This window comes from Borostomias antarcticus (assembly GCF_949987555.1).
Source record: "Borostomias antarcticus genome assembly, chromosome: 10".
Lineage (NCBI taxonomy): Eukaryota > Metazoa > Chordata > Actinopteri > Stomiiformes > Stomiidae > Borostomias > Borostomias antarcticus.
This window is the reverse complement of record NC_140243.1, coordinates 14,121,781-14,144,064: the sequence shown is the minus strand read 5'-3', so window position 1 is coordinate 14,144,064 and position 22,284 is coordinate 14,121,781. Positions and strand designations below refer to the sequence as shown.

At 55.1% G+C, this 22,284-nt stretch overlaps 1 protein-coding gene across 3 annotated transcripts in view; it reads right to left on the bottom strand.

Annotated features, from left to right (window-relative positions):
• rspo2 (R-spondin 2) overlaps window positions 1–22,284 on the bottom strand; it is a gene marked incomplete at both ends in the record, with an annotated part of 70,909 nt that overhangs the window by 15,988 nt on the left and 32,637 nt on the right. For 2 of the 3 annotated variants that reach the window (XM_084444937.1, XM_084444938.1), the window contains 3 exons: window positions 3,285–3,473; window positions 3,964–4,107; window positions 14,668–14,856. In XM_084444937.1, coding sequence (XP_084301063.1) covers window positions 3,285–3,473; window positions 3,964–4,107; window positions 14,668–14,856 — 522 coding nt within the window. Of the gene's footprint in view, window positions 1–3,255; window positions 3,474–3,963; window positions 4,108–14,667; window positions 14,857–22,284 lie in introns of all 3 variants that reach the window. The other variant, XM_084444936.1, reaches the window with a different exon arrangement.

The following is a 22,284-nucleotide window of genomic DNA, read 5'->3' as shown; positions in this document are numbered from 1 at the left end:
TCTCCCCCTGACCTTCCCTACTCTCCCCCTGATCCTCCCTACTCTCCCCCTGACCCTCCCTACTGTCACCCTGACCCTCCCTACTCTCCCCCTGACAGTCCCTACTCTCCCCCTGACCTTCCCTACTCTCACCCTGACCTTCCCTACTCTCCCCCTGACCTTCCCTACTCTCACCCTGACCCTCCCTCCTATCACCCTGATCCTCCCGACTCTCCCCCTGACCCTCCCCCTACTGTCCCCCTGACCTTCCCTACTCTCCCCCTGACCCTCCCGACTCTCCCCCTGACCCTCCCGACTCTCCCCCTGACCCTCCCTACTGTCACCCTGACCCTCCCTACTCTCACCCTGACCCTCCCTACTCTCACCCTGACCCTCCCTACTGTCACCCTGATCCTCCCTACTCTCACCCTGACCCTCCCTACTCTCCCCCTGACCCTCCCTACTCTCCCCCTGACCCTCCCTACTCTCCCCCTGACCTTCCCTACTCTCCCCCTGACCCTCCCTACTGTCACCCTGATCCTCCCTACTCTCCCCCTGACCCTCCCTACTCTCCCCCTGACCCTCCCTACTCTCCCCCTGACCTTCCCTACTCTCCCCCTGACCCTCCCTACTCTCCCCCTGACCTTCCCTACTGTCACCCTGACCCTCCCTCCTCTTACCCTGACCCTCCCTCCTCTTACCCTGACCCTCCCTACTGTCACCCTCTCACCATATCCTGGTCACCTGTGGTTGGCTGGAGCTCTCGTGAAGCAGAGGAAGTGATTATTTTACAGTGCCAGTCGTCTGGGCTGTGGGCAGGCCCAACCTGATCGCTGTGGGGCCGAGGGGCCATTTATTTCAGCTTTCCTGGCACCCTGATCCCCAGCTCAACTTAAATGGCTTACATTTTACATGCTATTTATTTAAACAGCTTGACATGGGCCGGTCTTTCCTTTCACTGGCTTTTTTTTGCAGGGTGGGGTTTTTACACTGGCAGTTGAGTGGAGAGGCTCGGGACTTAACCGCGCAGCTTAAGGACCCGAAAAACTCCACTTTATTGGAGCAGCCGCCCCCGAGGTCCACGACCCCGAGAGACCCGGGAGACCTGACCCCTGCAGGGGTCACACACCCCAGGCCGAGGCTCCCATCGTTGTCTAACCACGCCCCTCGTACCAGACACCAGCGGTGTAGTCGGGGGTGCGCGGAGGTACACACATCTACCTCCTTTCCCACGGACACACAGCAATACCCGCTTCTTAACCGTCGCTGATGTAAAAACTGTACAAGCGCGCGGCCAATAACCGGTCAGAGCATGCCCACTTCTTCAGTCGCCGCTCGCTACCACGCCGGCGGACAACCGCCCGGTTAGAGCTGTGGCCCGGTCTCCCAGACAGACACATCAGAACCCAGCCTGGGCCCTGTGAGCAGGTCCAGTACACTGGCATGTTCTTTTGTTAATCCAGGACTCGTTTTAGGCCTAATCTGTGTCTAGGAAACCGGCCCTGAATCACTGAATGTGACTCAGATGGGGCCACTGCTGTGTGTGTGTGGGGGGGGGGAGGTATACATACTGTAAGGTGGGGGGGGGGTCCTGGGGTGTCTGTCTCTGTGGACAGCTGAAAAATGCCCCCGCTGTGCCTTCATGAAGAATGACCCCTCTACGCCCCGACCTTCAATTAAGACTTCACCGCGACTCTCAATCACGGGGCCCGGCCAAGATAATTGACGCCGGTATCCAGGAGCGACGATGCCAGCTTTTAATTAAAGAAGACCGTAAAAAAAAAAAAAAAGGTTTTCGGAAAAGGTCAAACAAGCTGGGACTAAATTAGGGGGAAAACCGCTCTGAGAAAACCAGGACAGGGGATTGGAACGAAAACGTGCCACGGGATCACAGTTTCCAGCCCGGGGAGGAGAGCTCGGCCCGGGCACACGCTCGCTCAGACACCAGAGACCGGCGGGGCTTAGTGCTAGTTTATTTACTCCCTCACCACCTCTCCCAATGATACTCTGAGTCAACACGCCAGCCAGGGAGACGGGGGAAAGTCCTGGAAGGAGGACGACTTTCCTCCTACTGTACAACCATGGTGTTTTTCATCCGTTTTTTTTCTTCTTCTTTTTTGCTCTTGGGGTTCTTGAATGGCATCTGTTAATATAGCTATTTCCTTGTTTGACCCGGGCGAATGTGTTACGCACACAAACGTGCACGCGTATACACCCGCAAATTACGCGTGCGCACACACACAGTCCCGATTCTAAGTCTCGATGAGAGTCAGATTTATTTAAGTTAAGGGCAGCTGGTCAATTTCCCCCCGCCAATAAGTGATCCTGAGTGAGACCATCGCTCCTGAATGGGCTGTTTAGATCATCTGGGAGAACCAGAGTACCTCATGAAAAAATATTGCCCTAAGCTGTATTTACTGAAAAAATATTTCCAGATTTGACTTCTTCCCTTTGAATGGCTGACATACATGCTGCGCGTACCGCAAATAACTTTAACCAAACGAAGGGTAGGAAACAGACACGGCCATTGAGGAGACCTGCAGTTCATACTTTGAAGAATTTCACTGAAGAGGGAGAGGGGGAGAGAGGGAGAGAGAGGGAGAGAGAGAGAGAGAGAGAGAAAGGAGCAGAGGGAGATAGAGAGAGGAGAAAGAGAGATGGAGAGAGAGAGAAAAGTAGACCACAGAAAAACCCGGTGAGTTGGCTGAAAAAGGCCGGCCGTGGAAAACTCCAGATATTTCCTGCATGAAAACGCCACTGTGTGTCTCAGGGCCAGGAGGACAGGAAACAGAGCGAGGGAAGAGAGAGAGAGAGAGAGAGAGAGAGAGAGAGAGAGAGAGAGAGACAGAGAGAGGGGGGGAGAGAGTGGGAGAGGGAGAGGGAGAGAGAGAGAGAGAGAGAGGGGGGGGGGAGAGAGTGGGAGAAGGAGAGGGAGAGAGAGTGGGAGAGGGAGAGAGAGGGGGGGGGTTGCTTTGCAGTCAAGGGGGTTAGTGTGGGCTGGAGCAGACAGAGCTGGTGTCTTATATGAGACAGGTGGGACCCTGAGAGGTGTGTGTGTGTGTGTGAGTGTGTGTGTGTGAGTGTGAGTGTGAGTGTGAGTGTGTGTGTGTGTGTGTGTGTGTGTGTGAGTGTGTGTGTGTGTGTGTGTGTGTGTGTGTGTGTGTGTGTGTGTGTGTGTGTGTGTGTGTGAGGGTGGTGGTGGGGGTGTATGTGTGTGGGTTGTCTGAGTCGCTGTACAACCACTGTAACACTGACTGGTCAGTGGTCAGATAGGACCCCCCCCCCCACCCAGCAGGGTGTCCTACCTCTCCTGCAGTGCCTCATGGCCATTTTGCAGCGGCGGGACTCGGCGATGGTGGGGCAGGGGATGGTGTCCTTGGGCGGCTTCTTGACGATGTGCCGCGTCCGCGTCTCTAGGCCCCATTTGAAGCCGCAGGTCTTGTTTCTCCGGGTGCAGCTGCCCCAGTCACTCCACTGGCCCACCTCACAGCCCTCTGAGGGGGGACACAGCGCCGGTCAACGACCGCCTTCTGACAGAGAGGACGGCTCTACCCTGAGCCTTAGTGTCTGGTTGTCTTCCAGTGTGATGTGAAGGAGAACCCTCTGAATGGCTCCGGGTAGAACCGTAAATACGAGATTATAACTGGAACCAATAAGGGCTTCTCAGGAGGAACCGGATCAGGTTTTACAACAGCACATTGAGAAACGGGTAAATGGAGTGCACTTTATCTAAAGCGCTTTACTGTGGACTCTCATGCGCCCGTTCACACAGCAATGGCGGCTAGCTGCCATGCAAGGTGCCAGACTGCTAATTGGGAGCAATTGGGAATTCAGTTTCTTGCTCAGGGACAGTTCCGACACGCTGCCGGGAGGTGCCGGAATCGAACCGGGAACCTTCCGGTTCCCAGACGACTGCTCTAGCTCCCGAGCGCCACCGCCCCGGACCAGGGGGACGCGCTGGCCGTCGGCGTCGCTTCCTCTCACCTCCACACTCCATGGTCTCCTCAACGGGGGCGAATCCCTCGGGGCACCTCTCCAAGCAGCGGCCCTTGTGCAGGTAGAACCCTGCCTTGCATTTGGTGCAGAAGTCTTTACTGAAGCAGGACTCACAGTTCTCTATCCTGCACCCTGGGGGAGGGAGAGGGAGAGAGAGAGAGAGAGAGAGAGAGAGAGGGGGGGGGGGGAGGGAGGGAGAGAGACAGACTCAGTACACAAAATGAGGTGGAAACCGGGCTGCACTTTTTAACTACAGTCCCGCCAACTGCACCAAGATATCAGAGATACATACTGTACTTCCAACAGATTACCAACACCCAAAACATGTTTGAAAAAATGACTAACAACAAAAATATTCCACATCTGCTGGGTGAAGTACAGCAATGTGCACAGCAGCAAGATATGTGAGCTGTTGTGACAGGAAAAGGACTTCCAAAGGAATACAACCACCGTAAAGAGTGTCAATCATCTGTGTATTTCTGCACACATCTGCACTGTGCTGATCTCTGTACATAGACTTTATACTCTACATATAAACAGAACAAACACCTTACATTTGTTAAAAAAAAACACATAAATAATACTATACAGTATACACAAAACACAAACGCATGTAAAAAATAATAAAAAATAAATAAAATATGCATGTATATATATATATATACAAATATATATATACATATATAAATACAAATATATACCAATATATGTGTTTTTTTCCATGCATTTGCGTTTTTCCCCCATTATTTTTTGCATAATTAATTGATCTAATTAACAATCAATACATTGACAGCCCACAGTACAAATACACACACGCACATACACACTTTTTTTGGCAATGTAAACGTATGTTTCGCATGCCAATAAAGCCCCATTTGAATTCAATTGAGAAGCAGAGAGAGACAGAAATGGTGAAAGTACAGAACAGAACAGAACAGTGTACTGTACAACACAGCACAGACTCATCTCATCTGGAGATGATAGAGGACTTGGGGGGCGGGGGAGGGGGGAGGAAAGGGTTCTTGAAAGGATAAACCCCAAACCCCCTGCTCCAAATCATCTGTGGATGGATCCCCTGTGAATCATGGCCCTCCCGAGCCCGGCTGTATTTCAACCCTCTTGTTGAGTCTGACAGGAGTGTCTAAGCGTTCGGAGAGGATGAACGCTCTGTGATGGATGACCTCAGCAGACTTGGTCAATTTCATATCAGTTTTGACAGTATCAAGAAGTGAGCTTAATTCAAAAACCATTCGGAAAGTTAAAAAAAACAAAAAACTCTCTATATATACACTTTTGATGGAAAAAATCTTCTTACCGTCAATCTAATGCCAAAAGGATTAGAAAAGATTAGCCTAACTTCAATGACTTGGTATTTTGTTATTTATTTAAACGTTGAATTGATTGATTTTGAAAGGAATTGACCCCAGCCCTGTTACACAACCCTGGGAGGGGAAGGCTGGCGGCAGGTCAGGTTGGGGGGGGGGTGCGGCGGGGGGGGGGGGGGCGGGGGCTGTTGTGTTACGGCTGTGTGAATCCGCTGAACCCAAACAACACATGCCCCTGACTTATGTCTCCTGTGTTTTTCTTACAGTCAAAGTGTTATCAGACATTTGCTGCATTGCAGGGAAGAAAAAGGCTCTTAGTGATTACATAGTTGGCAGGAGACGACGTCCTCGGTTTGGCGAATTTCTCTGATGTTTCGCTGCGATTCGAGGGGTGGGGGTGTGTGCGTGTGTGTGTTGGGGGGGAGGGGTGGGGGGTGAGGGGGTTGACGTGGGTGAGTTGGGTGAGCGAGGGAACCGAAACATTTTGGAGCCGCTGTAAGACGAGCACTGATGTGTTTAGCGAGGAATCCCAACGACACACTTATCCTCCTACGCCCCACCCTGCTGGCTGTTCATGAGTGTGCACACGCGTGTGCGTGTGTGTGTGTGTACAGTACGTGCGCGTGTATACACAGTATATGTGTTGCCGTATGTGTTTGTGTATGTGTTGGTGTGTGTGTGTTGGTGTTTCTGTGTGTGTGTGTGTGTGTGTGTGTGTGTGCGGAGCGGACGACGGGCCATCAGACAGGGCTGAATTACAGCGACGGTGCTGCCGGGGGAGATACTCCGGGTCTGGGCCCCCTGATTAAAAGGTGCCTCCCAGAGCTGCTGTCTAATTTATGATGCTGCTTAGAAGCCCCAGGCGGCCTGATTACCCAATAGGCCCTGGGTGTCTGGTAACCACAGCCAAAGGGGGCTGGAGGCTGGGGCTGGAGCCAGGGGCTGGGGGCTTGGGGGCTTGGCCTGGGGGCTTGGCTTGGGGGCTGGGCCTGGATCCAGAGGCTGGGGGCTTGGGGGCTGGGGAAGGAGGTCGGGCCTTGGGCTGTGGGACTAGAGGGGGTGGACTAAAGTCCAGGAAGCCTGGGGGGCAGCAGAGCGTTCCCTCAGGTAGGGAGGCTTCTAGCCTCCCATGACCCTTACAGGAAGAGAGGGTAGCCGTATATTAGAGAATGTGTGAATCTTGGAGTGTGTGTGTGTGTGTGTGTGTGTGTGTGTGTGTGTGTGTGTGTGTTGTAATGATTTGTCACATGTATCACAAACAGAGACAAGGCCTGCTCTTTTATCTGTGACCATCTGAGAGCCCGGAGAGGGTTCTCACAATCGCAGCCTTAATTACCTCCTAACCATCGAGACTCCTCCCCGCCCCACCCCCCTTCCTCTCCTCCTTACCCCTCCTTCCTCATACTCCTCCTCTCCTTCCCCCTCCTCCACATTCCAGCTCAACCAGGGGGTCCCTCCCTCTCTGTGAACCTCTAAGTATGGACTCTCTCTGCCCACTCACTCTAGTCTCTCACGCTTTCCGGAGCAGTCTAAACAAACCCACCGCACACACACACACACACGCGCATGGAAACGCACGCACGGAAGCGCACGCACGTGCTCCAATCAGAGTTGGCTGCAGACACACCCACGTCGACCCTGTGGTCTAGCTACAGGAGAGCAGCAATCGCGCCCTTCTCTTCCTCCCCGACCTGCCTCCTCCTCCCTGATGACCCTCCTCCTCCTCCCTGATGACCCTCCTCTTCCTCCCTGACCCCTCCTCTTCCTAACTGACCCTCCTCTTCCTCCCTGACCCCTCCTCTTCCTCCCTGACCCTCCCCTTCCTCCCTGACCCTCCTCTTCCTCCCTGACCCCTCCTCTTCTTCCCTGACCGTCCTCTTCCTCACAGATCTTCCTCTTCCTCCCTGACCCTCCTCTTCCTCCCTGACCTTCGTCTTCCTCCCTGACCCTCCTCTTCCTCCCTGACCTTCGTCTTCCTCCTTGACCGTCATCTTCCTCCCTGACCTTCCTCTGCTTCCCTGACCTTCCTCTTCCTCCCTGACCCTCATCTTCCTCCTTGCTGACCTTCCTCTTCTTCCCTGATGACCCCCCTCTTCCTCCGTGAGAACCTCATCGCCCCCATGGAGCCTACAGGGTGGGCTCGCCCGCTGGACCTTATCAAGGTTTATCCAAACAAGGTTCTCCTACAGTGTTTCAGGTTCTCCTCCCACAGGGGCGGCGGCGGCGGGAGAACCCTGTAGCCTGGGCGCGTTCCAGCGGTGCGTGGAGGTATCGTGTGGACGGCTGCCACTCTGCTGACACAACCCTAAACATGGCAGGAAAACAACACCAACATCCCAGAAACCCCTGCCATCCCATTGTCCCGCTCGCCTCACACACACAGACACACACACACACGCACACACACAGATCCCCCGCGTGACGCACGCCCACCGCCGGTCGAGTTACACGGCGCTGGCGAGACGCTGGCGCCCCTGATGTGCGACACGCGGGAGGCATCGGCCACCCGGAGGCAGGACGCGGTTTGCCCTCCCGCTCGCACCCCTGCTCTTTCTCTCCTCCTCCGACAGTTCTCTCTCTCTCTCTCTCTCTCTCTCGTTCCCCTCTCTCCCTCTCTCCTCTCCTACGCCTCCTCCGTTCCCCCGCGTGAGCAGATACGATCGATGCGCGTTACGTCTGTGGCACAGGGAAGCGCTCAATAAATCACAGGCCTAATTGGAAAGTATCTCTCTCTCTCTCTTTCTCTCTCTGTCTCTCTCTCCCTCTCTCTCTCTCTCTCTCTCTCTCAGATCCTGCTATGCTCCTCAGGCCTGTCATCACCTGAATGTCCACAGCAGAGACCAGTGGAGAAGATATGAGAGAAACGAGAACATCTGGCGTTGCCGTTGTTGTGCAACCTTCTGTTATCAACAACAAACCAGGGGGCCATCCACCTCTGGGAGAGGTCAAGGGTCATCATCTGGTCACGAGGGACACGGATTAGGTTTCGGTTTCAGAGACAGTATTTATGTACTGGCGGAGGAGGATTCATCTCCGAGGAGTCTCAGATAGCGGAGGAGTCCCTGGCTAGGGGTCAGAGGTCAGCGCGCGTACGGAGAAGAGGTAGTCGTGACAGGCCTACAGTATGGTAACGTATCCCTTTGTCGGGTTATCAGTAGAGGAGCTATCTAGGGCAGAACCAGGGTTAGGGTTAAGGCTATCGCTATCTAGGGCAGAACCAGGGTTAGGGTTAAGGCTATCGCTATCTGGAGCAGAACCAGGGCCGGTCCTGAACTCTGCTCCCACGAGCTTCTGAGCCACGCAGCCTTCCTACCCCGTCCCGAGACTCAGAACTCAAACCCAGACTCATCCCAGCCTGCGCTAGGCTAGGCTGCCCCCCCCCTCCCATTCTCATCTCAGAGACCTCATCGGCCGGTCAGTCAGCGTCTGACCTTCCTGGGTCAGTGTGAGCTGTGTGGGTGCCGGTTCTACTGGTACCGCTGCCAGTCCTTGTGGCTGCTCTCTGTGGAGATTCAGGGAAGGGGGCTGGGGGTTGATTTGGGTGGGGTGGAGGGCGGCTAGTTTGCCACGCCAATCATCCGTTCCCAGGGGATTCCCGGCCTGCCGCTGCCTGCTAAGCATACCGGGCCTGGTGTCAGCCCGGTGTCAGCCCGGTGTCAGCCCGGTGTCGGCCTGGAGGATGTTCTGGCGGGGCTGGCAGCGCCGGAGGGGGAAAACAAGACCGCTTTTTCCAGCCTTCCTCTCCAAGCGACAGCTCTGCTCTCTCTCTCTCTCTCTCTCTCTCTCTCTCTTTTTCGCTCTATTTCTCTCTCTCCCTCCCTCCTCCACTCTCTCCAGACTCCAGCTGACGGGGGACCCCGGCTTCGGGTCGGCGCGCCCGCTGTGAGCGCCGCCACGGGTTGTGGAGCTGTGAATGGCGGGAGGTGGCGGTGGGGGGAGGGAGGGAGACGCCGCGCTCTCTCTCGCCGCCGCTGGCCCTCTCTCCTCCCCCCCGGGGGGGGGAAAGGTTTCCACACACGGATGCTCCTCAGCCGCGCCCAGCACCGGGGTAGGCCACGGGGGGTTCCTGTCAATCAACATGGCCGTGAGAGGAGGGGCGGAGAGAGAGAGAGAGAGAGAGAGAGAGAGAGAGATTGGAGGAGAGGGAGAGAGATATAGAAGGAATGTGTGGATGACTGACTGCTCGAGTCTAGAGAGCATATTGTTAGGTAGGCAGCTGTAGCAAGCCTGGGTCAGTCAGGCTAGCTAGCCCTGGTTAGCTAGCCTCGGTCAGCCAAAGCCTGCTTAGCCTCAGCTCCAGCCTCCAGACAGCCCTGGCTATGTGGGTCTGTCTGCACTAGATCAGACAGACTGTCCGCTCACATCCCACACAATCACTCAATGTGGTCGGCCCTGCTGGGCCTGGCCTGGTCTCTCTTTGTCCTCAGAGCAGAGCTGGGTTTGGCCTGGCCTGGACTGTCTGTCCCCAGAGCACAGCTGGGTTTGGCCTGGCCTGGACTCTCTGTCCCCAGAGCACAGCTGGGTTTGGCCTGGCCTGGACTATCTGTCCCCTGGGCACAGCTGGGTTTGGCCTGGCCTGGACTATCTGTCCCCTGGGCACAGCTGGGTTTGGCCTGGCCTGGACTATCTGTCCTCAGAGCACAGCTGGGTTTGGCCTGGCCTGGACTTTCTGTCCCCTGGGCACAGTTGTATTGTCTGGAAGGTCAGGGTGTGGTTTGCAAAGCTGTGATAATTAACTGTCCCTTCGTAAGACACTAAGGCCAAGAGCCACTGGTCTTTCTATCTGGTTAGAATGTGCAATGGAAATACCCACAGGCAGGCAGACAGAGAGAGAGAGAGAGAGAGAGAGAGAGAGAAGCTGCCAGTGCTGTCAACGGCGTAGCTCTCACGGCATTATGGGTATGTTCCTGTGCAGTGTCCTGCTGGAACCCGATTGGCTGAGAGACGAGTGGCTGCGATTCACTTCACCACACTACTCGATACACTGCACTCCCTCTATGAGACACTTTTAAACCAAACAATCTCCAAAAGGTGTAACCAATCACTCTCACACTTGCCTCAAAAACTCCAGACGAAACACAACACTGGGGGATTTAATAGCAGTTTTACTTTTATTATGAGAGACTTTTTACACCTCTGACTCCAACCCCATCACCACTGGAGAAGAGAGTCTCGTGTGGCGTACTTTACAGTATATCTAGACAGCAGGCAAGCTGTGATATCTGAAGTAAACTGCAAGCACTGGCAGAGACCGGGCAGGTGTGTGTGTGTGTGTGTGTGTGTGTGTGCACTGAATGCACGCTAGACTACCGCAAAAGCATAAGAGTACCCCTCTCTCTTCCTTCACCCATCTCTCCTTCCATCCTCTCCCTCTAACTCTCGATCCCCCTCTTTCCTCTCCCACTCATCTGTCTCTGGTTTTCCCTCGCCCAGTTAGTCCAGGAACATTCTAGAACGAGATAAGATCACACAGACGGACCTGGCAGTAATAACACACAGCTGTTCCGTAAGTGATCTCAGAGCCTGTTTTTAAAAGCTGTGATAACAGAGACGTGACGCCATATCCCGGCCCTTTGGGAGCGGGAGCACACTCACACCGGCCCTATCCACACCTCCGCCCCCCAGCCTGCCCTGCCCGCACCTCCGCCCCCCAGCCAGCCCTGCCCGCACCTCCGCACCTCTGTCCCCCAGCCAGCCCTGCCTGCACCTCTGTCCCCCAGCCAGCCCTGCATGCACCTCTGTCCCCCAGCCAGCCCTGCATGCACCTCTGTTCCCCAGCCAGCCCTGCATGCACCTCCGCACCTCCACCCCCCAGCAGCCCTGCCCGCACCTCCGCCCCAGCCCTGCCCGCACCTCTGTTCCCCAACCAGCCCTGTCCGCACCTCCACCCCCCAGCTAGCCCTGCCCGCCTGGACCCCACTCCCCCAGCCTGCTCTACCTGTCTGGACCTCACTCCCCCAGCCTGCCCTGCCTGTCTGGACCTCACTCCCCCAGCCTGCCCTGCCTGTCTGGACCTCACTCCCCCAGCCTGCCCTGCCTGTCTGGACCTCACTCCCCCAGCCTGCCCTGCCCACCTGGACCTCACTCCCCCAGCCTGCCCTGCCTGTCTGGACCTCACTCCCCCAGCCTGCCCTGCCCACCTGGACCTCACTCCCCCAGCCTGCCCTGCCTGTCTGGACCTCACTCACTGTCGGCCCCTCTCCTCCAGCTCCCAGCACCAGCTGCGGTATCGGCCCACGGTCGCTCCCGGTGACCCTGAGATTAACCGGAGAGTTGACCCGGTAGAACCTCCCAACATGACAGGAGGAGCGGCTCTTAAAGAGAAAGATCAAACGCTGCGTGGGATTACCGAGTCACCGTCGGATCAAAGAGGCCCCCGGCGCCGAGACGTGATGCTCCCCGACAACGCGGGAGTCGGGTCTGGGCGAGGGTGTGTTCCCGTGACAACGCAGGAGTCAGGTGTGGGAGCGGTGTGTCCCCGTGACAACGCAGGGGTCAGGTCTGGGGAGCGGTGTATTCCCATGACAACAAAGGAGTCGGGTTTGAGAGGGTTGTGTTTCCCGTGACAACCTTGGAGTCAGGTCTGGGAGAGTGTGTTCCTAACGCAACTCACATTAACTACACACACACATCAGCATCACTCAGCATCAAACCTCACAGAGGAGAGAAAGGGGGGGGGGGGGGGGGGGGCTGAATGACAAACAAGTCTTCTTTCTCCTGCAATGCTTCCCTGACTTCTGAAGATAGGGTTAAACGACTGCTGGGCCTTCAGTCTCCGCCTCTGTTGCGGGGAGTGGGAGTGAGCGTTTGTGTGCGTGTGTGTGTGTGTGTGTGCCTGTGTGAGAGAGAGAGAGGTTGATGATAGGGAGGGGGGAATCCAATTGATACCAGCAGTTTACTAGCGGAGGCTGTCAGTGTGTACTGCGCTGTGGTGTCCTGGGAGAGAGGCCTGAACACATGTCGGCAAGGAGCACCGGGAGGGGAGCGGGTTCTCCACGTGTGTGTGTGTGTGTGTGTGTGTGTGCGCGTGCGTGAAGCGTGTGTACGTCTCGGTGCCTGGAGGTCCAGCGCTCCTTTTTGGCCGACGGAGCGTCATGGGTTCAGGATCCTCTCTGCTCAACACCTCCGGGCCTGCAGCCGCCCATAAACACCCCCTCTCCCTGGCCGACAGCGGGTCGCCATGACGTCAGGAGATGGAGAGGAGCGGAGAGGAGAGGAGGAGGTGGGGAGGAGAGGAGAGGTTAGAGAGGAGAGATGAGCAGGGCAGAGCAGAGAAGAGGAGAGGAGAGCATAGGAGGGGAGATATTGTATTAATTGTATTCTCTATTATATTCTTCTCTAGTGTCTGTTTTGGGTTAGGGTGGGACTAAACACTCCAGCTGGAGTGACATGTAAAAAACACAGGACCGCAGCCCCCAGTCACAACACAACAATGAGTCCCACACAGCACAATGGCATGAGAGGTCTAATATGAATGTCACGGTATTTTCCTCTAATGAATGAAGGCAGGCTTGTTGTTGTGCAGAACGAGCTCTGCGCCTTGGAACTATTAAGTGTGTGTTTCCCATGCCTGTATCAGTGTTAACGCTGCGCTGCAGTGCGCCAAGCTCTGGTTTTAAGCCACGCAACAGCTTCCACAAACAATAGAAGTGTTGTCTTAAGAACTTGACTACCATCCCACCTTTCTGCGGATCTCACTGGGTTCTCAACCCTCCCACAGCACCTACTCTCACGACCCTCTCTAAGTATATTGTGTGCAATGTTGGCGCTAGAATGGCCGCGGTTACCGGTAGACTACGGGTTCAGATCCCAGGTCGGGCCCCGGAGACTGGGTTCGGACCTGACGCCCACCTGTGTGACTGTTAAACATGTTAAGCAAGTGCATGTGCCTTGGACACGCAGCGCGGAACTGGACCATCGATCAAGAACAAGAACAAGGGGGGAGAGAGTGAGAGAGTAGAGGAGAGGGAGGTTAGAGAGAGAGAGAGTAGAGAAGAAGGAGGTTAGAGAGAGAGAGAGAGAGTAGAGGAGAGGGAGGTTAGATAGAGAGAGAGAGAGAGAGAGTAGAGAGGGATATGGGGGGTTAGAGAGAGAGAGAGAAAGAGTAGAGGAGAGGAAGGTTAGAGAGAGAGAGAGAGAGTAGAGGGGGATTTGGGGGTTAGAGAGAGAGAGAGAGAGAGAATATAGAGGGATATGGTGGGTTAAAGAGAGAGAGAGAGAGAGAAAGAGAGTAGAGAGAGAGTAGAGAGAGATAGAGAGAGAGTAGAGAGAGAGTAGAGAGAGATCGAGAGAGAGAGTAGAGAGAGATATGGGGGGTTAGAGAGAGAGAGAGAGAGTAGAGAGGGATATGGGGGTTAGAGAGAGAGAGAGAGAGAGAGAGAGAGTAGAGAGGGATATGGGGGGTTAGAGAGAGAGAGAGAGTAGAGAGGGATATGGGGGGTTAGAGAGAGAGTAGAGAGTAGAGAGGGATATGGGGGGTTAGAGAGAGAGAGAGAGAGAGAGTAGAGAGGGATATGGGGGGTTAGAGAGAGAGAGAGAGTAGAGAGGGATATGGGGGGTTAGAGAGAGAGAGAGAGAGAGAGAGAGAGTAGAGAGGGATATGGGGGTTAGAGAGAGAGAGAGAGAGTAGAGAGGGATATGGGGGTTAGAGAGAGAGAGAGAGAGAGTAGAGAGGGATATGGGGGGTTAGAGAGAGAGAGAGAGTAGAGAGGGATATGGGGGGTTAGAGAGAGAGAGAGAGTAGAGAGGGATATGGGGTTAGAGAGAGAGAGAGAGTAGAGAGGGATATGGGGTTAGAGAGAGAGAGAGAGTAGAGAGGGATATGGGGGGTTAGAGAGAGAGAGAGAGTAGAGAGGGATATGGGGGGTTAGAGAGAGAGAGAGAGTAGAGAGGGATATGGGGGGTTAGAGAGAGAGAGAGAGTAGAGAGGGATATGGGGGTTAGAGAGAGAGAGAGAGTAGAGAGGGATATGGGGGTTAGAGAGAGAGAGAGAGAGTAGAGAGAGATATGGGGGGTTAGAGATAGAGAGAGAGTAGAGAGGGATATGGGGGGTTAGAGAGAGAGAGAGAGAGTAGAGAGGGATATGGGGGTTAGAGAGAGAGAGAGAGTAGAGAGGGATATGGGGGTTAGAGAGAGAGAGAGAGTAGAGAGGGATATGGGGGTTAGAGAGAGAGAGAGAGTAGAGAGGGATATGGGGGGTTAGTACGGGACAAGGAGAGAGCAGGGGTTGTGACGGTGGAGGGGGGAAGAGAGGAGGAGTTGTAACAGTGGAGGGGGGTAGAGAGGAGGGAGAAGCTGTGACCCCGGAGGTGAAGGGGGGGGGGGGGGGGGGGGTTGGTTGTATCGGGAAGCGTGGAGGTGGACCTACTAGAGCACATGTTGATTTCGGGGGCGCGCATGCCGTAGTATCCCGAGGGACAGGCGTGGAGACACTCGCCGTACTGACGCATCCTCTCTCGGCGCAGGAACAGGAAGAGCTTGGGCTGGCAGTTCACACAGCCGTTGTCCTTGGAGCACACAGAGCAGCCCTTACACATGGGGTACGCTCCATAGCTAGCTGCAGGGAGACACACACACACACACACACACAAACACACACACAGAAAAAGATTAGTACTGCGCGAAAGTAATGCTTACTCTCGAAGAACCTGGACGTAAAACGCCGATCAATGCGCATTTGAGATGTTGTTCTGTTTTTGTTTTGTAAATAACTTGATAACATTGATCATCCGATGTCATTTTTATTGGTTTAGCTCAGACCTTGGACACCTTGACCATACAGTACTGGGCAGTGTGATAATACTGTGATCTGCACTTGTTGGATTGTCCCACTGGTTTCCCTGAACTACATCAAACACACCCCAACGTATTTGACAGTGTTTGCCCCAGGTCTGGAATCCCATCAGCTTACAGGGTGGTCGGGGATGACAGCCCTGTGGACGACCTCATCCGTGAGGATGGGGGGGCGAGTTGGAGGCGGCGGCCGTGGGGAAAACAGCACTCAGTAGTTGAAGGAGAGTCCAGCGCCAGACCGACACAGAAACCAAACAGCCAGTAATAGATACATCAGCAGTATAGTCTGTAATTCCTTCGAAGGCTGACCCATTCAACAACAATTTGTCGTTCAGGCAAACTCTGTTTCGCCTCCGCGTTCCGCCCCCCGATTGGCTGCGAGTCGTGATTATCGCCGACCTCCCGAGCGCCTGGCGGAGGCGGACGACGAGAGACCCCGACCACAGAGACGGTGGGACGGCTTGGGTTGCCGCGGGAACACAAAGGGATCGGGCCGGGGCCGGTCGGATCGCATCGCGAGTGAGCATTAATGTAAGCTCTTTAGCGTTCCCGGTTACAGGAACATGTCCTTGGGCGCGGGCGAGCGCTCGGGGAACGAGAGAGGCCGCTATTGATCGCAGCCAAGCTCTCGATATCTTTGGCGGAGATAGGATAACACGGCACCGAGACCCACCGCCCACCGTGATGCGCACAGCAGAGGGGGCTGCAGGGAGGAAGGGAGGGGGGTTTTGAGGGATGGATGGAGAAAGGGAGAGGGGGAGGGGGGGGGGGGTTGTATGGTGGGAGACGCAGCAGAGCACGTTTTTAAATTGTCCGTAACTCCCTGTTACGGCACGCCGGCCAGCCCAGACAGACGCGGAGAGCTGGACCTGCCTGGCACTGACGACAGAAGGTTGATCCTGAGAAGACCTGAGACATGGCAGCCTGACACGGATACACCCTTCTACACAGAAAGAGAGAGAGAGGTAGAGAAAGGGAGAGAGAGAGAGACAGAGATAGACAGGAGAGTGTCCAGAGAGGTAGCTCTGTAGCCAGACGCCACTCTGTCTTGTGGAAGAGGAAGGAGAGAGTGGGATTAACTGGTCGTCGGGATGTGTGTGTGATGACGGCCTACGGGGATTAAGACTACCAGACCACCTCATCCATCTCCGGCAGATTACCCTACCCCGGTCCAGCGTTGGAACACACGCACGCAACCACACACACACACACGCACATACACACGCAACCACACACACACGCACATACACACTCAACCACAACACACGACACGCGCGCCTAGACTCGCTCATCAGTGGTGCCGATCATCTCTCATCTCTACACCCTCCCTGGACCCTCCCTCACTGACCACAGCCCACACCTTCCCCCGCAGGAAGGACTCTCTGACCCGCTGTAGCCGCGTAACACAAATCTTGTCGTCGCGGCGCGTCGGCCCGCCTCTGAGCGTATATCTCAGGTAACGTTCAGGGAGTTCAGCGGCCTGGAATAAACATCCCTCACTCCCGAACCCTAAACAAACTGTCCCGGCGCTCTCTCGTCGGCAACGAAGCCATCCACCCCCGCCCCCTGCTAAGGGGATAGGCCGTGTGCGAGGTTTTCGAGGCCGTGTATTTGGCAACGGCGCACAACACAACATAGATCCCCCCCCAGACAAACACGGCTGGGAGCGTATCAGACTTCTTCCTCTGTCAATCTCTCCCCGGAGGGAAAATAAACGAGGGCGTTTTGGAGCCGACCGCATCGCGGAAGCCCAGCGCGTCTTCGCCGTACACAGTCGGGCGTGTTTACAGCAACCTGCCGTTCGCGTTACAGCGGTGCAGTGACCACGCTGCGCACCCCAGACTGAGCGAGAGCAAGGGAGGGGGAGGGAGGGGGGGGAAACAGAGAGAGAGAGAGAGAGAGAGAGAGAGAGAGAGAGGAGTCTGGCGCTTGGCAGGAAGTGGCGAGGTCACTTCCCCTTGCGGGGAGAGGGCGGGGTAGAGTAGCGGGGCCAGGTCTGTCCTCCATCACCACCATCTGGGCTGCGCTCCTCCGCAGTACGTCTGACTCCCTCCTCCTGGTCCTCCTCCTCCTCCTCTCTCCCTCCTCTCTTTCCCAGCAGTAGGAGGGGCCGTCCACGGCAGATTGTTCGCTGGTTCTGCTCATTAGTCAGTCAATCAGCGGCCACACAACCACACGCTGGCCCGGGCTGTCCGTGGCTCCTGGCCTCCCTCTCTCCGCTTCTTTCCTCCTCTCCTCCTCCTCTCCCCTCCCTCCTCCTCTTCTCTCCCTTCTCTTTGTTTGAGTTCTGAGAGCGTTTGTTTTGCCCGTTGCTAATCTAGCAACACATGCTGATTGAAGCTAACAACAGCATGAACCCAGCCCAGCCCACATCCTAGCGAGAGGCCAGGGGAGGGGGTGGAGGGTGGACGGGGGGGAGGGGGGAGGACGAGGGCGGAGGAGAGGAGGGAGAGCGGGAGCGAGAGTGGGAACGGCGGAGAAGGAGAGAGGGGGAGAACATTCAGAGAAGGGCTTGGATCAGGTCTTTCTTGGTTTTCTCTGTGTAGCCCACAGGTATGTCTGGCTGTGTGTGTGTGTGTGTGTGTGTGTGTGTGTGTGTGTGTGGAGTCCACACACTGGACACACACACACACACACACACACACACGGTGGACGGGGGAGAGGTGGGGGCTACAATTGAGCCTGTCTGCAGTTGCGAGCTCCAGCTCACGTCCTCTTCTGCCGGCCGGGACGACTTCTAGCACGTTCCATATCCGTCTCCTGGCTGCCAGCTGCTTCCAGACAATCATGGATAAACACTCATCCCCAACGTGATCTGGTCTGGAGGGACGGCGCGAGGAGAGCGCCGGGGTCTGGGGGGGGGGATCTCCGTCTCGGTGACTGAATTACAGCGTCTCCGTCCTAAACAGCGCCAGGCCGCGGTGATGCCAAGGCCCACCAAACGCTCGACGAGGCTGGCCAGTCACGCTCCAGACACCTGATTCCGGACGCCAGCGTGTGCTAGTGGGCGGCGTGGGAGCACGTTGTGGACTTGTTTGAAAGATATTCTAATAGTAATCTAGCCAAACAACACCAACAACATATCATTGCTGTCGGGCGGAAACCTTGCGTATCTCCAAAATGGCACGTTTTCAGGATGTTGAAAATAACAATCCAATTTCTACGTTTTGAACATAAAATGATGAGCTGCATACAGTTAATTGGTCCCGGGGCTGGGAGGTTGAAAAACAGAAGTCCCAGCTTTATTTCTTTTTAAAAAGCATGTATTTCTTTTCGATCGTTATACAACAGAAAAGAACAGAGTAATACGAAACAAAAGGGATAACACAATTTCAAACATTCTGGGAAAGCTAAAGTGTGTACATAAGCACAGCAGTCCCAGCTTTCAATTGATGTAAAATAAATAAACAAATAAAAATCACCAAAATGAATCCCGCCCGACAGCGGTGCGGATTTTCCTGCCGTACCTAAAAATGTTTGCAGACACCTATGAATTGTTTTCGGATCTCGTTTGAACACTGGCGGGATTGATATTTGACACGGGCGCAATAAATAATTAATAATTGGGATGCTTTCAGTTCCCCTCAGGCACCTCAAAGAAGTCACTTCCCTCCCCTTCGCCCTCCCTGCCACCACTCACCTCTGTCCACTGATGGCAACGCATTGTAAACAGTCCCAGCCCCGCCCCTGGCTGCTTACTGAGGCCCCTGCATGACTGATGCGCCACAGGCCTCTCGACACTGTGCATGAAACTGTTTGGTTTCTGGAACAGCCCTGATACATTGTAAACCTCCCTGTCAAAATGTGAACCATATTTTGACACATCCTTGCCTGCCTGGGTTTCATTCCTGACATCTGCAGCGTCTCGGCTTTGCTCTGTTCTCCTTCAGCGCTCCGGTGTTCAGACCGTAACGGCCCTGAACGCGCCGCCGCCGCCGCCGCCGCCACGTTCCCGCCGTCGTGCACACACCACGCAGACGGCTCCGAGCGCCAGCGTCAGGAACGCCCCTCCGTTCGCCATGATAAAGCCAACAGAGTTTACAGTTTCAACCACAGAATAAATATGACTTGAAACGAAACATCTCCACAGTCACCACTTCTGACGGCTCTCTAATGACGCCTGAGAGGCTCAACCATTGTATTTAGAGAAGTAGGGAGCTCTTTGATCCTCTCTGAGGAGGATGGCACATACAGGGGCCCGTCAGCACATAGGGGCGGCTTCAGCAGATACAGGGGCCCCTCGGCACATACAGTACAGGGTCCTGTCAGCACATACAGCGGCCCCTTAGCAGATCCAGGGGCCCGTCAGCACCTACAGAAGACAGAGGTGGGTAGACTGAGTGGTCGGACAGGACCGGTAGGACATTCAGAACAGAAAGCGTCAGTCTCGTGGAGCGTGACGCGTCTATAGGGGAAACTGACATATTAGACAATGTGTTCGACAGCAGCACCACAAAAGAATATTCCAGACATTCTCCTCAGCCACAGACGAGCCTGAGATCACTAGCTGCTAGACACACTGGTGGTGGTGGTGGCCCCTGGCATGTGACAGTAGAGGGGAGATATTCAGGGAGGGACGCATGTGGACACACCACAAAGACAAAGTCCTAAGCTGCTACTTTCAAGCTCTTAATGTTAGAGATGATTATCTTCACGGAGGCAGCTGCTCTCATGTTTTTGGGGGGGCTGGAAAAAGGTCTGTGAAATCAATGGTTCTCTGGCAATCCTGGTTCTCGTCTTGGCATCCTGTTCTACATCAAAATGATAAAAACACATGGGGTAGTTTGATATCATGAATATTAACTCTAACATTCAATAATGGCTCGAAATCAACACTGAGAAGTGCATGATCTTCTCCCTGGAGAGTTGGGAGCACTGCTGCCCAGTTTGCAGACCATTCAGGTGAGCAGATCCGCTTGGTGGTTCATTCAGGTGAGCAGATCCGCTTGGTGGTTCATTCAGGTGAGCAGATCCGCTTGGTGGTTCATTCAGGTGAGCAGATCCGCTTGGTGGTTCATTCAGGTGAGCAGATCCGTTTGGTGGCTAATTCGTGTGGATCACAGCCTCGTAACACCGAGCCCGATGATGGCATGTTTGGAAAACCATTCCTTCATTCAGCAGCTCCGGCGCCGAGCTGGGAGGCTTGTCCTGTGAACGCAGCTCAGGAACAATTAGGTTCCCGGCAGAACCGGAGGCCTGTCTCAGCCAGGTACACTTAACGACCACCCGGGGTGGTACGGCGACTGGCGCCCGGCAGCTCGGCAAAGCCCCCACATGCAGGGGCGCCCGCTCCCTGCCAAGCTCCCTCGGCCAATCGCGCGCCTTCCGCTCTCTATGACATCATACACCCACGGCAGCCTCGTTATCACCGCCTGCAGCCCCACACCATAAAAAGGCAAATTGCAGATCCATTTTTCTGTTTGTTTTATATGAGAGCTTTGATTGTTCCTTGTGGGAATCGCACATGGAGCTCGCCCACTCTCTTACACCGGGACTGGGGCTGAGGCTGGAGGCTGGGGGCTGAAGCTGAGGCTAGAGCTGAGGCTTGGGCTGGGGCTAGGGCTAGGGACTGGTGCTAGGGCCATGTTTGTTGCAAAAATATCCTAAATCGAAACTCCCTCAGACCCTGTCTTGGGGCCATGATAGAGTAGTGAACCCAGAGCATAATTCTCTAACGGTACAACAAGAGCCTCTGTTGTACAGTCACATACCAGTGTCTCAGAGGAACCCTGGTATGTAAATCTACTAACCCTGGCTGAGACTCCTACAGCCTGAGGGCCCGTTGGCCAGCATCTCCCAACAACATCTACTGCAGCACGCTGTAACCGCCAGTAACCAAACCCAGCCATACAATAAACCGGAGAATAAGATGTATGTATACTTTATTCATTCCCTCATTTGAGGTAGATTGAGTTGAACGTGGAGGACACGGAGGGGGCGGGAGGGGGGCAGCGGGCCTCGGTCTGGTTCGGAGCTGCTCCAGTCTTCATGTGGCCAGAACGACACGCAGCAACAGAGCGGGAGATGTGGGCTCTCTCTCTCCCTCTCTCTCTCCGTCTCTCTCTCTCCCTCTCTCGCTGCACTGAGGCGGTTTACTGTCCTTCTCTGCCCTCAATGATGGTGTAAGCTTACTGTTCCCCCAGCCTGGGGGGAGAGGGAGGAGAGGGAGAGCGAGCGCGAGGTCTGGGATGTGGCAGTATGGTTGCCCTGGGCGAGAGTGATGCGGGACACCGTAACAACCGCCGGCTGACTGGCTTCCCTTCAAACTGCCGGATCAAGCCGCGCTCTTTATGGTTCTAGGAAGCACCGCCGCGACGGAGGACTAGGGGGGGGGGGGGGGCCGGATCTCCGCTCCACATGGCGTGGGCCTCCACGGACAGACCGCCCGGCCCTCCCCAGGCCCCCCTGCACACCCGCCCCCCTCCCCCCCCCCGCAAAGCCCAAATCGGCCCTCCTCGACCCCGGCCCAGCCCCCGGCTCCAGCGCGGCTCTACATTGTTCTGCCTTGTTAAAGTCACTACACAGAAAACAACATCAAACCTCCCACATTTGGAGATTATGACTTTATTTGACACGGTTCTGGAAGTCACACTTTGCTTAACAAAAAAAAGAATGAAAGAAAGAAAGAAGAAATGAAAAAAAAAGACTCACACTGAGGTAGGGGAGAGGGTAAGGCAGGGGGGATGTGGAGGGAGGAGGTGAGGAGGGGGTAAGGAAAGGGGGATGGGGAGGAGAGGAGAAGAGGGGGGGGGTGGAGGAGTGCTCAGCGCTGAAGGCACATTTCTGTTCCAATTTAGCAGAAAATATGTTGGACTCGCCTCCACCTCCTTTCCAGCTGGAAATAGTCAGGCTTTAGGGTCCATGTTTTTTTGTTTTTTTTCCCTCCCAGTTTACTTTAACAGATCGTACTGTATGCACGTGTTTATAATTTAGGACAATCCCGCTGCTTATAATGATTTTGCAGCATGTGTCTGAGCAAACACATTTGTTTTCAGACGTATTAGATTGCCCAGAGAGCTGCCGTGTCACGGAGCCAGCAGACGAGGCCCCGGGGCCGGGCGTGCTGCGCAGGGATGGGACCACCTCGCTGGAGAGAACGCCGGAGGTCTTAGCCGGGCTGTGAACGCACAACGGCGGATGGCTGGAGCAGACGGCGGGTTGTGACAGCAGTGGATGGCCGGAGAGGACAGTG